This window comes from Pelecanus crispus, chromosome 1 (genome assembly GCF_030463565.1).
Source record: "Pelecanus crispus isolate bPelCri1 chromosome 1, bPelCri1.pri, whole genome shotgun sequence".
Taxonomy (NCBI): Eukaryota; Metazoa; Chordata; class Aves; order Pelecaniformes; family Pelecanidae; genus Pelecanus; species Pelecanus crispus.
The window spans coordinates 54,548,626-54,564,197 of NC_134643.1; the positions used below are offsets into that span (position 1 = coordinate 54,548,626).

Here is a 15,572-nt window from a genome sequence, read left to right on the forward strand (position 1 = left end):
GCATACAGTAGCTTGGAAATGAAAGTTTCCTACTATTCAAACTTGATAAGTGTCCTGGTTTCAGCTGGGATAGAGTTAATTTTCTTCCTAGTAGCAGGCATAGTGCTGTGTTTTGGATTTAGTAGGAGAAGAATGTTGATAACACACTGATGTTTTAGTTGTTGCTAAGTAGTGCTTATGCTAGTCAAGGACTTTTCAGCTTCCCATGCTCTGCCAGGTGCACAAGAAACTGGGAGGGGGCACAGCCAGGGTAGTTGATCCAAACTGCCCAAAGGGCTATTCCATACCATATGACATCATGCTCAGTATAGAAACTGGGGGGGTTGGCCAGGGAGCAGTGATTGCTGCTCGGGAACTGTCTGGGTATCGGTCGGTGGGTGGTGAGCAATTGCATTGTGCATCACTTGCTTTGAATATTGTTATTATATTGATATTATTAGCATTACTATTTTACTTTATTTCAATTATTAAACTGTTCTTATCTCAACCCAGGAGTGTTTCTCACTCTTACTCCTCCGATTCTCTCCCCCATCCCACTGGGGTAGGGGGAGTGAGTGAGTGGCTGCGTGGTGCTTAGTTGCTGGCTGGGGTTAAACCACAACAAAAGGCTAATTCATTTTAAAACTGAAATAATTGTATACCGTATGACTGAAACAAACTGATGGGAAAGTAGGGTTATAAAAAAACATTGGCAAACTTCTAAAAATAAAACCCCCAAAAGCTGGAGGAAACTCTTTTTCTGGCAAAAGACCAGAGTAATACTGGAATGCTTTCCAGTATTTGAGTTCAGAGACTATTTTGCTTTGCACAGTGGGAGGCTTTGGTAAAACATCATATATTTGCATATTGAGTTACATTTGATTATTCATTAAAAAAAATGACGGAGTGCATATGGGTAAAATAGAGAACAAAAATGAAAGGGAAAACAAACACAAAGTTTCTAAAATCAAGCACTCTGACTGCTACCTTAAAGTTTCCTTTGCTTTTGTGTTCATGACTTAGTCTTTAACATGATCACATTTAATTTTTTTCCACGAGAGCACTACATCATTCAATTCACAGGATAGATGGTGAACTGTAGTTACTAAATCTTCTGTGGTTTTTTTTTTTCCTTATTTTTCTGTGCTTAGTCTCTGGCATTATTACTCCACACTATTCAAAATGTCATTGAAAAAAGAAGGGTTTGAGTTTCTGTAGCATTCCTCACTATAGTGCTTGAATGTTTTACAGGTATTTTTAATATGCTTTCTCAGTATGCAATGAGATGAATAGGAAGAGGTATTCCTATTCCATTATCATTATAATTCCACAGCTTTTAGTCTTTAATTTAGAAATACTTACTAGTTTTGTTTGCATCTTTTCTGACAAACAAACCCAGTGAGTTTCTGAATTCTTGCCTTCCTCTTGGGGGCAGGAGAGAAAGCGTGGCATGCCTTCATTGCCTGGCTGCCTTTTTCTGGACATCAGGAGCTAGAATGGAAGTGATGGGGCACAACTTGCTAAGAAGCACCAAGGATAGGTGTACTATTTATATTTCTTTGCCTTGGTCATGGCCTTTGTTTATGGACATCAGCAGTACTTCTTTTTCCTTGCATGAGAACAGAGTAGGAGTTGCTTTTAATTTTGACTACCTGCTTTCTTAAGATATGAGAATTATTTCTCTCTCTCTTTCCCCCTCCCCACCTTTTTTTTTTTTTTTTTTCCAGTTGCATTGGCTAAGATAGGAGCCGGATTTTTACGTTCTCTTTGGTTTATAAGGTATTTATGTGGGTAAATAAGGACACGTGCTTTAAACTGTCAGTGTGTGTTTCATAAGAAATGCAGGATTGCAAATGGACTTGGAGGATGTAGTGGGTTGACCCCGACCAGCAACCAAGCACGCCACAGCTACTCACTCACTTCCCCACCTCCAGCAGGATGGGGACAGAAAATAGGAAGAAGAAAAGCAAGAAAACTCACAGGTCAAGATCCGGACAGTTTAATAGGTGAAAGAAGAGGGGAAAAAAACCAAGCAAAGCAAATGAAATTGTTTACCACATCCCACAGGCGGACGGATGCCCAGCTAGTCTCCAAACAACAGCCACTCTGGAAGCCAAAAAGCTGTCCTTCTTGCTCTACCCTAGTTTTTATCACTGAGCATGATGTTATGTGATATGGAATAGCCCTTTGGCTAGTTCGGATTGGCCATGTCCCATCCCAGTCTCCTGCATACCCACAGCCTGCTCACTGTGGGGACGGAGTGGGAAGAAGAGAAAGCCTTGACCCTGTGCAAGAACTGTGGAGCGATAGCCAAAACACTGCTGTGTTATCAACACTGTTTTAGCCACAAATCTAAAACACAGCATGGTATGACATACTATGAGGAAAGTTGACTCCATCTCAGCTGGACCCAGTACAAAGGAAAACTGCCCAAAGAAGCTGGGAAAAGGATATCAGGGCATTTACTGATTAAAACTACAAGAATATAAAACCTTTATAGTGAATACCAGGTCTTTGAGACAATGGTCAACAGGATTCCCCTGAAATACACGAGCGCAATCAAGGAGAACTGATTTACACTTTTCTGTTCAGCGTCTAAAAGCGTCTAAAAGTGTTCTAGATGAGTTAATGTGATTATAGCCCAGTTAAACCATGTCCTGTGTCTTGCAGGTTGTGGACAATGCTTACTCCTGTTTGCACAGGTGACAGTTAATTCCTTGGCACAGGCACTGTAGAACTTAAACACTGATATTTTCAGTGATTCATGTTAACAATTCTAAATTGTTGGCAGTAACAACAGATGTTTTCTTGAAGGTCTTCATCCTGGCAATTACTTACATGGTACACATCATAACATACAACTGTCCCGATGTCATCACTGGGCTTTACCTAACCACTTTGAAGTAAAGCACTTAGCTTAACCACGTGGGAGGTGAGACAAAAGGTGCAAACTAGCTCATGCTTGTGAACAGAACTGAGATTTAAACGTAGATCTCTTGTGTGGCAGTGTATGTCCCCTATATACGTGTCCATACTTCCTAACCCAGGTAGTAGCGTTACCAGTATACTATGTTGAGACAAGAGCATGTTGAGCAAGGTGTGTATACTTCCTATCACATAATGAATGAAAATTTGTGGTGTTAAGGGTTGTTTTTGTCTCTACTTTTTCACTTTCTTTGTGGAGAGCAGTCATTTTTTAAATGTATTTTAGTCTTTTTATGTTAAGTTTATTTTTATATCACAAAGTTGGAATTACGACACAGCTGCAGAATTAAGTAACAAGTAGTCATCTGCAGGAGGAAGCTACTCTTCCTTCAAACCTGTGAAGTAAAAAAACCAAAGTGGAAGCTCCCCTAGAGCTTTCGGTGGAAAGAAGTAGTAACTATGTAAGCCTTTGCAGGCTTTCATCTCAGTAAGTTCAATGAAAGTAGTTACAAGAAATTGAATCCCTATCAGCTACAGTCAGTAGCCCTCCTTTTTGGGGTTGAGTGTCAGTTCTTGTAAAACAGAAAAGGAAAAACAGAAATAATGTGTTCATAATCAAAATTTGACAGTCTTATTTGGTTCACACAGCATAAAACCATCAATACATTTAAATGTTTCCAAGCACACTATATGGTTTCAGTAATTTTTGTGCATTTAGAGTGTGTTCTATGGCCCGTGACTCGGCTATCTCTTCATTCTTCTGTACAATACTATCTGGTGACTTATGGGGGTTAAGATATTGTTGATATGGAATTCTGCATATAAAAATCAATGTTGATTATGGAATTGAATTTCAGAATGCCGTATTTTGAATTATTAATATCAGAACATATTTAACATTTTAGTGTCCATGAGCAGACAGAGATGGCTGTATCCTTTCTTCTTGTATCAGACATGTTACATGAGAATGAAGGTATTGAAAGCAAGTTGTCACACAGCTCAAATTATTTTGATTCTTGACACTCCGTAATAACTAAGTCTACCAAATCAATGTGATGGCAATAATTTTCATACCTAGAATACTAGAATTTCATATACAATACTTATATGTGAGCTAATTTTGGATATGTAAAAGTTCTTTCAAACTTCAACCAAACCATACGGGATTGCAGCAAGCACCAATAGACTTATTTATAGCCATCATAAAATATTCAAACCGTAGCTGATGTCCCATATTATCCAATTTAAATATTCACTTTCTGATTCTTTTGACTTGCTGTTAAACAGAAGTGCTTTCAGAAGTGCTGTATTAGTTTGAAATCTTGTTATTGGTCACATACTTCTCAATACAATGACACTTTGTACTGGAAATTGTGTATTTTAAAAATAGTGGGTATAGTATATGTCTTCCATCCCCTGTCATTGGTTCCTCCCTGCCTTGTGTCAGCGTTAATGTTTGAGCCATCACATTTAAGAGTTGGAGCAGGGAGCTCAGGGAGCTAGTATGGATAGAAGCAGGAAAAGTGTACTTAGGTGTGTTATAGACATTTGCCTGATAATGGCTTAATGAAACAGGTACCAGCTAAAAAAAAAACCCAATTTTTGTGTATTGTACTGAATTTCTTTTTTTTACATAGCCTATTTCTAGAAGTGGGTTTTTTTAAAATTAATAATGTAACTGTTTCTGTGAGATTTTAATTAGAATACTGGTTATAAAATGTGCAGTACAAAAGCAGGGACTTCCTCTTGGGACTGAAAACTGTATTTTTTTATTACTTTCTACTGGTTTCTAACCTTTATTATTATTCATAATGCTGTTGTAGGAGAAGAAGATAGTCTGTTTCATGATAAAGTTTTTAATTCCTTTTTTCTTCAATTGATTTATTTCTCTTTAATGGATTCCAAGATGGTGATGTAATCTAATTTTTTATTTCACATCCACCTCTGTAATGTCAAAGTTTCATATAAATTTCTTAATTATCTCCGACTGTGTTTGCAGTGGTTGGTTGGAAGGAACTATTTTCTCTGTTTAACATCTACCGCATTTCTGGGACTTCTTTTTACACATTTAAGCATTAAAAAAATCTGAATGTTTTATCATGTGAATGGTCTGATCAGATTAATTGATTACTGTGACTATAAATTATCTTTCATGAATGTCTAGTTTAATATAGATCGTACTAGTTTGCAGCAGAATGCTGAGACAAGGTCTCGTTTAAGAAATCACCATTTGATATATTTAATGCCAAATGAATGTATATATGCTCAGAATATTTTAATTGTTCATAGTTGATGTAAATGCTTTCATCTACTTAAAATCAAGCTGATTTCTGTCCTGTGGATCTGCTGCTTTGTCACTGTATAGATGGTGGTTATAGTTTATGTATTACTGTTTGTAAGCTAAGGAGCACTAGTACCTTAACTCTTAAAATATATATTCTAGAGGTTATATACAGTAACCTGTGTGATTATGACTGGGACAAAGTAAGGACAATATGTATATATACATTGAAATACTTATTGCATTGTTGGGATTGTACTGTTAATTCAAAAAACGTGTATGTGTATGTAATTGTGTATAGGCTTGGTTTTTGGCTGTGTTATATACCAAGTAAATTTTGTTGCTTATTTGTAGGAAGTGGCTGTTTTTGTCTTTGATAAGAAGCTAATAGACAAGTATCAAAAATTTGAAAAGGATCAGATTATTGATTCTTTAAAACGAGGTGTTCAACAGCTAACCAGGCTTCGACACCCTCGACTACTTACTGTTCAACATCCATTGGAAGAATCCAGGTAAGCTGTGGTAAAGTTGAGAACAGACTTTCTTAATCATTGTTTTGTTATTGGACATAAAATCTGGAACATTCAATACATATATCTGATGAGATTCAGGCTTACTGTATTTACTCATGTGAGAATGGTATTCACCCCACCCTCAGATTTTTTTTTTTTCCCCCAAGCCATAGGATGCATTTCTGGTGTGAATCTAGTGAATCTAATTAATAATATATTGCATGATCTTAGTCCACTTGCAGCTGTAAGGCTACACATGAACCTTACAGCATGAAAATTTGGTAGTTCAATTAATTTCACTTTCAAAGAAATCTCTTAAAATTACTTTCTTTCAAAAGGTTGTTCATATATTTATTCCATTTAAGAGATGTATGTACTTAGAGCATGTGAGGTTGGAGGTTTTTGGTAAATTATATGTGTTTGGCCACATATGTGTTCAAAAGGTCCTCAAATGCCAATTGAGGGAGACAAAATTCAGTGTGTTTTTGTAGTGCTTATTTGATTTATGTGAGGTTGGTCACTAGGAACAATAACTAGGTTAGTCTTACAGATTTATCGTTCAACTGTAGTGATAACAGCACACTAAAATCTAACAAATAAAATGAAGGTTTCTTGTTGAAATAGAAAGCTGATCCAGATCCTACTGAGGAAGATCATGAAGGTTTTAGAGGTTTTTTTTCAAAGTAGTTTTTCTAAATGGTAGCCTAATAAAGATTCATGTACATTACCTTTCAAACTTCTACGTTTTTCATTGTGTCTGTTAACCTGCATTTTTCCAAATGTACTGGCTTCTAGGAGCTGAGAATACTGTAGGAATGCTTCTTCATCTTTGTGATGCCTACTTGGGGAAAGATTTATTGGATTAAATGACACTTGCATATTCATATATGTCTTCCATCCAGTACTAAACACATTTTGCATTAACAAGGGTTCAAAGCTGTCATTGCCCCTATGGTTCGGTATGGCCTTCACAAAGGCCTAAAGAAGATTAATTAGGTAATTGAAGACAGCTTTCAGTACTCTACAACAGTAAATAAACTGTTACATGCTAAAAGGCCTAGGGTCATCTCAGTCATAGTCTATGCAAGTGAATCCCAGAATATATCCCAGGCTGCTTCCTAAAATTGTCACAGTTTTTCGATTGACTCAGCAACTTCATCTGTAATTATTTTTCCCCTTAACTCTGCACTTTGGAAGAAAAGGCTAAGATTCATACCTTGGAGTGCTAAGAAAGCTTTGGTGTTCTCCTAGTGAAGAATTTAACCCTTTTGAGTAAAATTAACAGCGTAGTTATGTCAGAGTTCTCGTTTGTGAGTTTTTAGTAATGCCCTATGCTTTGCTCCAACTGTTATTCTTTCCCTACTCGGCACGCTCAGCCACTGGTAGAAACATTAGTAGCACAAAACCTGTCCAGTTGCTTGCTATGCCAGAAACTGATGTAATGGTTTTTGGAGGGGGTTCATAAAATAAAAGTTTGCTTAGAATATTTGTGTGTGTGACCTTGTGCAAGCATGCTGTAAGATTTCTTTAGAATTGCAGGTCTTTCCAGAGTGCTTTTTCTTGAAGGAATCTGTCATGGGCTCCTTCTGGCTAGACTGTACCTGGTCTTTTTTTGTGTCTCCAAAGAAACATACAGTTGTGTTGAACTGCTTGCAAGTCACCATTTATTACTCCTTTGTGGGGCAAAGGGATGCTTGGTGTACCTGCACAGCTGAAGCGGATACAGAAAGAAAGGCCGTACCTTTTTGACCCTAGTGTGTAGGTAGCTTTTCCACTATTAATAGAATGTTTCTACTCCAAATTATTGGTATTCAATATAATTACATTAAATATGAATATTATATGTAGTATGATGTTTACATTTTTACATGTGTTTATATAATGAAGAACTATTTATTTATACTAAATATTTAATATAAATACAATACATTTACTTATAACTGGTCTTGAATTCCAGTAACAGCACAGATGAGCAATATTATTCTATATTTAACTTGTTATTGAAGAAAAGGATAAAAAAAACATATTATAAGTTCACTCATAATGTCATTACTACCCATTAAAAATAGTAGTAGTGTGAAGAGTCACAGATATTTAATTTACTAGGTGTTCCATCTGCTGCAGTTTTTCCCAAAGCGTATGCATTTTTGCCCATCACTTTTATTTTTAACTTGTTTTCTTTTTATTATGTTACTCTGAATTTCATTTTGATATTATTCAGGGAACTGTTAAAGAAGCTGAACTGTATGGCAGACATCAGCTTCTGCAATGCTCAGTTGCTTTAATTAGATTTGCCACATCCTTCTGTTACTCCGATTTGGGTCCTTATTTAATTAGCTCCTAAAGTAAAAAATAAATAGCCATCTTTTTATTCCCTCAAAACAACATCAGTCAACATCAGAGAGTTTATGTTATGAAAACCACTGAATAACTGTTCCCTAGGTATTTTCTATCATCTGTGCCTTAACTGTAACTAAACATATAAGCTCTATGTTAAAGTTGAAGTCAGATTGAAATGAAGGACTTTGTCTTTCTGTGCGCTGATTCTTCCTCATGATTACTACAGAAACGAGTTTTATAGCCCTAGTTATGTTAATGAAAGGGATGTTGTTAACAGAATGGTAGGGAGGAAACCAAGAAAGTTCTGTCAGGTCAGCTGACGCTAACAAATCAATGTATTTTAATTTTCAGTTGTTTTTCCTTCAGAAAGGCGGTAGATAAAACTGAAGTAAAACTAAAATCTGAACGAGTAATAAGAGGTTTGCATGTTCTGTCAGCCTTATTTTACTTCAGAGAGCAAGCTTGTTAATTGTTGAGATCCATAAAAGCTGTGTGGTAGATTCATGGTGAGACATTGTGTCTTCAGTGACATTTTTAAGGAATGGAAGAAAAGTTAGGCTTTTGTCTTCTTGCCTGTAACTTTATTATTCACAAATGTATACTACTGTTACTCAGTCTCAGTTTTCTGTGTTCATACTGGTGCAGTACTTAAGTGTTCTCATGAATTACTCAACCAGGTATGTGTGCTACCATTCAGGTAATGCTTTCTCCAAAAAAACCTTTAAAACAATTAAGAAGTGAGGTACAATGACTGTCCAGGGCATCCAGCACTATGCAGACCAGTATGAAGAATGTGGATATAAAGAATGACTATGTCTGTGTTACATGAAGTTTGTGAAACTGAGACATACATTGTTTTCAGGACTTGGAAATTTGAAATATTGAAGTGCAGTGTTGCAACCAGTGATTTCATAGAATCGTAGAATCATTTAGGTTGGAAAAGACCTGCAAGATCATCGAGTCCAACTGTAAACCTAACGCTGCCAAATCCACCACTAAACCATGTCCCTAAATGCCACATCTACATGTCTCCTAAATACCTCCAGGGATGGTGTCTCGACCGCTTCCCTGGGCAGGAAGAGTGGCTGGTAAGCTGGCCGGTGGAAAAGGATCTGGGGGTGTTGGTCGACAGCCGGCTGAATATGAGCCAGCAGTGTGCCCAGGTGGCCAAGGCAGCCAACAGCATCCTGGCTTGTATCACAAACAGTGTGGCCAGCAGGACTAGGGAAGTGATTGTCCCTTTGCACTTGGCACCGGTGAGGCCTCACCTCGACTGCTGTGTTCAGTTTTGAGCCCCTCACTACAAAAAGGACACTGAGGTGCTCGAGTGTATGTGCAGAAGTTTGCTTCATCTGTGCTTTTCAAACACTGTTAGCACAAAAATGCACAAACAAGACCTGTAGGTTTTCATGAAGAAAACAATAGATAAAATAATTTAGAAAACAGTCACTTCACATGCAAACTGCAGTTCATACAATAAGCGTATTTGTGTTTGCACCTCTTCTATTCATTTGCGAAGTAAAAGAATATTCGGATGCTATCTTATATTTTATTAATTTTGTTTCTGATCGTTGTCTGGTCACATTAAGTATTGCTTCACGCAGGGATATACCAGTTCTAGCCCCAACTAAAAGCCTGATTTTACAAGTTTTAATAATAGTAAGAATTACTTGTTTGATTTTCCTGGATCAGGACAAGAAAAGCAGTGTTTTGTTAAAACTTTTTTATGAAGCATTGTATGCATCATTAGTAATGCATATGAATGTTAGAGAATAAAATAAGCTGATTTCTATATTCAAATTTTTTTTGAATACTTCAGATACTTATGTATTTCTCTCCAGTATAATATTACTTATAATGATTCAAAACCTGAACTATAGCATGTTTTTAGGTAACACCAAGTGCTCTGGTAGTGTATAATATGATGTCTGTATGGTTCTTTATTTGCAGTCAAGAAATTTATTACATTTATTTACAAGAAATGTTTTTATGTATTTCCTCTATAGAGATTGCTTGGCATTTTGTACAGAACCAGTCTGTGCAAGTTTAGCTAACGTTCTTGGCAGCTGGGACAACCTACCTTCTCCTTTACCATCTGACATTAAAGAATACAAACTTTATGATGTGGAGACCAAATATGGTTTGCTTCAGGTATGACAGGTTGTCCTTATAATTTATGTGTGCTTTTAGTATTAATGGTTGTTTTATGAAGTTTGTAAACTGCCAAAGTTTTGTCTGCCTATAGTAAATCAAATAATTGGGAAGTGAGAAAAGATAGTGCCCTGATCACTGTTAAGTATAAGAGAGGATGAACACTGGAGGCTCTAAGTTGCTACTGGTTTTGCTTATTCTGACATGGACAATATGAAATCGAATGAATTTTTATTTTCCATATAAATGTCTGTGCTAAATCTGTCTCTTCCATATGTGAATCTTTTCTTTACCTTCTGTGGAGGAACAGTAGCTCCCAGGTTTTATTTGGTCAATATGTTGATCAACTTTGAAAAGCATTTTTGTTCTTATGCTATGATAGTTAATTGGCATTAGTAATCTCATCTGCTGATTGCCCATCTGTGTTTAATTTCCTTCATACTTAATTTCTAAGACATGGCCTAAAATAGTGCTGAAAAATTGTTTCTTAGTTAACTTACCTATTTAACTGTGACCACAGGAACAGAATTTTTTAAGTGTCTTACAGGATATTTGGGGAAATATGTAACCTGAAATAATAATCTTTTATTAACAGGTTTCTGAAGGCTTGTCATTTTTGCATAGCAGTGTGAAAATGGTCCATGGAAATATTACTCCTGAAAATATAATTTTGAATAAGAGTGGAGCATGGAAAATTATGGGCTTTGATTTTTGTATCCAGTCAACAAATCCATCTGAACAAGAGGTAATAGATCTTTATATTTATCATCATTAAATTTCAAATTCAGATTTTTTGTCTGAAACCAGTTTCATGACCTTGCATTTCAGTACAGAATCATTTATTTAATATTCACCTCTATATTTCATTGGCAGACAGTTTGAATATATGGTCTGGATTGAAGTGATGCCTTTGGTCATCACAGAAAAAGAGCCTGAGTTGGCTCAGTGGAGTCAAAATAGACTAGTGATGGTTTCAGACCAGAGGCTGAAGCGTGTGCCACTTCTGCTCACCTGCATGTTGGATGCCATGCAAAGCTACCTAATTTAGTCTGTTGCATCCACTCAGTGCCTGGTTGCTACCTAAAATGAATTCCCATCATAGGTCATGTTTCCCTCTTAGAGCAGTGCTTTGATTTTACATTACACTTCCCAGTTCTAACATTCAGACTTAACTGCATCAGCTAATCACTCTTAAGTTACAGGCACAGGTTCTTAACAGTTTTGCTTTACTCCATTTCTGTTTCATTCATAATTTAATTTGAGTGGATTAATTATTTTTTGCTGCTTGAGTTTCTTATTTAAAATATTCTTCAAAAATCCCTAATAAACGTATTTTCTTTTACTTCTCTTGTAGCCAAAGTTCCCTTGTAAGGAATGGGATCCAAACTTGCCATCCTTGTGTCTTCCAAATCCTGAATACCTGGCACCAGAATATATTCTCTCTGTGAGCTGTGAGACAGCCAGTGATATGTACTCTCTAGGAGCTGTTATGTATGCAGTTTTTAATAAAGGGAAACCAATTTTTGAGGTCAACAAGCAGGATATTTATAAAAGCTTTAGTAGACAGCTGGATCAGGTACTTGTTCTATTTGTGACTATGATTCATTGATTTTCATATTTGAAAAGTTACTGTTTTAAAATGGATTTAAATATTTAGAATACGATACCGGTGCACCAACATAAACAATCTGATAATGGTATCTTACCTTGCATGCTATCTTTATAACAAGAAAAAAGAATCCTAGCAAAATATGGGAAATAAAAATATGTGTAGAGAAGGTTACATATACCAACTTTATAAACTACAATTTCATTTTTCACCTGATTTCTCTGTAAACCTGTTGAATGCTGGTCTTGTGGAGTAAGTGCTTTACCTGTTGGGGTGAACAGTGTGAAACACGAGGCAGTGAAGGACTTATGGAGGACCATTGAAGATGGCTGAGTTTAGAGTGATTAGATCACTTGACATTGCAATTGGTATCCACTTAGCTCTCAGCTATTTCACATTCTTTATAGACTATGAATATTAACAGAAGACAGTTGCCTGGATCAGCTGGCATAATGTACGTTCATATGCAAGTTTCCTTTGTCGTAACTTCTTTGGGCGCCCATTGCCTTAGCTGTGTGTACCGTATTTTAATGTGTGTAGGCAACGCCTCAGATAACAGCATGTATGTGTTTAAAAATACTGGGTTTGTGTTCTCCGTAACCTGAACACAATGAGAAGCTGGAAGTAGGGGAATGTGACCTGAAGCAGGTAGGCTGTTGGGAGACAGAAAGAAGACTATGAGGGATCAGAAGCAAATGGGTTATAAAAGGGGAGAAGGGAGGGATATCAAAGGTGTGGGTAGAGAAAGCATCAAGAGGACAAAGTATAGTCCTGTTGTATATTGGAAATAGTTATATGCAGGATTTGCTGACTTCATGGTGCATGTGCTTAAATTACTTACGCAGCTGAGCCGTTTAAGCTCCAGTACTCTTCAGAATATACCAGAGGAGGTGCGTGAACATGTAAAGCTACTCTTAAATGTAGCTCCAGCAGTCAGACCAGACGCAGATCAAATGACTAAGGTCAGTTCATGGAAAATACAGTAGCCATAGGAAAGAGGGAAAATAGTGTTTGATTTGTAGAAACGATAGAGCTATTTTAAAGTCTTTTCTTGATAATCATTTTAGTTGAAATGTTAAATATTTTTAACTATTTTGGAAATAATGATGTTAGTTGATGCCAAAAGTTGTCCTTATGCTGACCTTTATTAATATGGAAGAAGTGGGTGCTGAGACAGAATTTAGAATAAACATTCAATGCAACACTGTTTTGTTGCTTTCAAATACAGTTGGAAGTATTTTCTATGCTATGTTTTTATACAATTCAGTCTTTAAAACTGTATTGGAAGGATTTTAAAGCCATAAAATGATAAAGGGCAATAAATGTAAGGATTAACTTTTGGCTTACGATTTTTGGTGTATTCTTAAATATGCAGAAGAATAGCTAAAAATATATTCGGAGCTTATGTGCCATAATTAAGCAAAAATTAATTGCAAGTAGGATAATTTAAGTTTTAATTTGACAAACTCTTCCTCCACTTTCCTGTCTGAAAGTAGAACTTAAAAGCATGATTCTTCCTTTGCCTTATACCCTATTTTGTCATGTCTGATAGCCTTTCAGGTTCCTGCTTATAGATTTGCTTAGCTAAACAATTTTCTTCTTTTCCTGTAATACAAAAAGATTGTATGGAGAGAAAGAAATCAGTGTCTTAACAGCGGGAAGAAATAGTGAGTGAAGAAGGGAGGGGGAACAGGTAATGGTTCTGCCAACATATATGCTGGAAGATGGGAAGTGAGGAAATTGGCAAATATTATTACTCAGGTATTAACTCACTTGTCTGAAGGACTACAGCAAACAAATGTGTAAATGGTTGTGTTAAACAGTATGGTTGTTAAGTCTCTTTTACCACATCTGCACTGCAGCCTGAAGTGCAGGGTAGAGATGTTAGAACTTTAGTTCTAAAAGAAGTTTGTTATGGTCAGCATGACATGAACTAAAATGGAGCCTGACAATGGGCAAGTTTACCTTGCTGGTTTTAACTAGTTTGTGTTAACCTTGTAGAATTCCACGATCGCATACATTTTTAGTGTGTGATCTGGAAGACAGAATTTAAGTCCACAGTGCAGACTAGCTTGAATTCTCTGCTGATAGATTCTTTTCTTCTGTATTGCCCTACTCCAGTCTGCTTTTCTGATTCGTTTTTTTCTTTATTGCCCTACTCTTTTTGGCCTTACAGCAGAGCTTCTTTAAATGTTTTTATATCCTTCCTTTCTGCACAAATTTTTCAACTGAAAAAAAGTGTCTAAATAGTGTGAGAGACCATGTTTTGTCTTCAACTGTTGCTAGCCTGTGAGGTTTGATATATCCCTCCTGAAAACTGAGAGCTAGCAGGAAGGAGAAATCTTACCCATGCAAGTTTTTGAATGCAGAAGTTTTCATTCCAGTCTCTGTAGGTCTGGGATAGAGACTCTTCTACTCTTTTCATTCATCTGCTAACTGAAAGCTGAATATTTGGGGATGGATTTTTATATAAAAATCTTGTTATCATCATGCATTTTTGTCTTTCATTAACAATGAAGCAGCTCTATCAGTATTAATATGATACACCACGGCTATAGATGAAACCCCCTGGTATTTTGTGGGTGCCATCTTTATAAGCCTGGTCTATGTATATACATTGTTACACAGTACTTAAGAAGGCCTGTGCCCTCTTTGCTGAAGTCATGCAAACATGGGAGATCATGTAAGAAATTCAAGTGGGCAGGATTTACAAGTGGGTCTGGGCATTGGAGAGAAATTTATATAATTACACATTTATTGCATATAAATGCTTGTTGATTCATTATAAGTTTCCAGGGGAGGTAGCCAGATCTGGATGGCCCAGTAGGTAATCCTTCGTTGTAATATTAAATAGCATAATTATTCCTAGAAGAACTTTTAATCAAGGTGTTTACTTTTCATTCCATTTTTTGTAGACAAAGCATTACTTCATATACAGTGAGTTAACTGAGATACATATAACATGCATGGGTTTCTTTAAAATGCTAGGAAAATTCCGTCTTAATAATCAACATTTATCAGTGAATATTATACTACTTAGTATGTAAAAATGTACTTTTCTAATTGTTAGTTGCAGGCATGTCATTGTAAAGGTTTACTATAGTGCATTGAAAAGGTAAATAGATGATTACATTTTGGAATCTTTGTAACAGTGTCAATGTTGTCTCCCTCCAGATCACAAGCTTTTAATCTTATTTTTAGATACCATTCTTCGATGATGTAGGAGCAATGACGCTTCAGTATTTTGATTCATTATTTCAAAGGGATAACCTTCAGAAATCACAGTTTTTTAAAGGGCTACCAAAGGTTCTGCCAAAACTACCTAAGGTATGTCTGTATGATGTCTTGAAATAGTGAGTTTAAAAATATGTGAACATCTATTAACGTTCTCAGTCTTGGAATGATGGACTTTATGGAGCATTGTACCATAATAGACTGCCATGAGACTGTCAGAGTAGAGTAGTAGGAAAGAAGGGGAGATTAGAAAATCATTGGTGTGGAAATACTCCTCAGCTATCAATAAATCTTTAAACAGAAAATGGCACATTATGCTATCAGTGTGTGTAAGGAACCATCATTTGCATGTCCTATTGTAGTTCATCCCACTTTGAAAGGGAGTTGTCTTCTCTCCGTTTACAAGGCTTTCCCTTTGTTTCCACACACTATCATAGCTCTTTGAAGTCATCTTGCCACCTTTTCTCCCAATAAGATTGCTTCAAGTTTTTTCATGGCAAGGCAGTACCTTAATGTTGAACGATGCAGAGCTTCCTTCCCT

At 36.4% G+C, this 15,572-nt stretch overlaps 1 protein-coding gene across 2 annotated transcripts in view; it reads left to right on the plus strand.

The window, feature by feature from the left end:
* Positions 1–15,572, plus strand: part of SCYL2 (SCY1 like pseudokinase 2) — a 34,071-nt gene that overhangs the window by 2,910 nt on the left and 15,589 nt on the right. For both annotated transcript variants that reach the window (XM_075708253.1, XM_009493368.2), the window contains exons 2-7: positions 5,540–5,697; positions 10,044–10,188; positions 10,784–10,933; positions 11,543–11,764; positions 12,643–12,759; positions 14,999–15,124. In XM_075708253.1, coding sequence (XP_075564368.1) covers positions 5,540–5,697; positions 10,044–10,188; positions 10,784–10,933; positions 11,543–11,764; positions 12,643–12,759; positions 14,999–15,124 — 918 coding nt within the window. The remainder of the gene's footprint in view (positions 1–5,539; positions 5,698–10,043; positions 10,189–10,783; positions 10,934–11,542; positions 11,765–12,642; positions 12,760–14,998; positions 15,125–15,572) is intronic.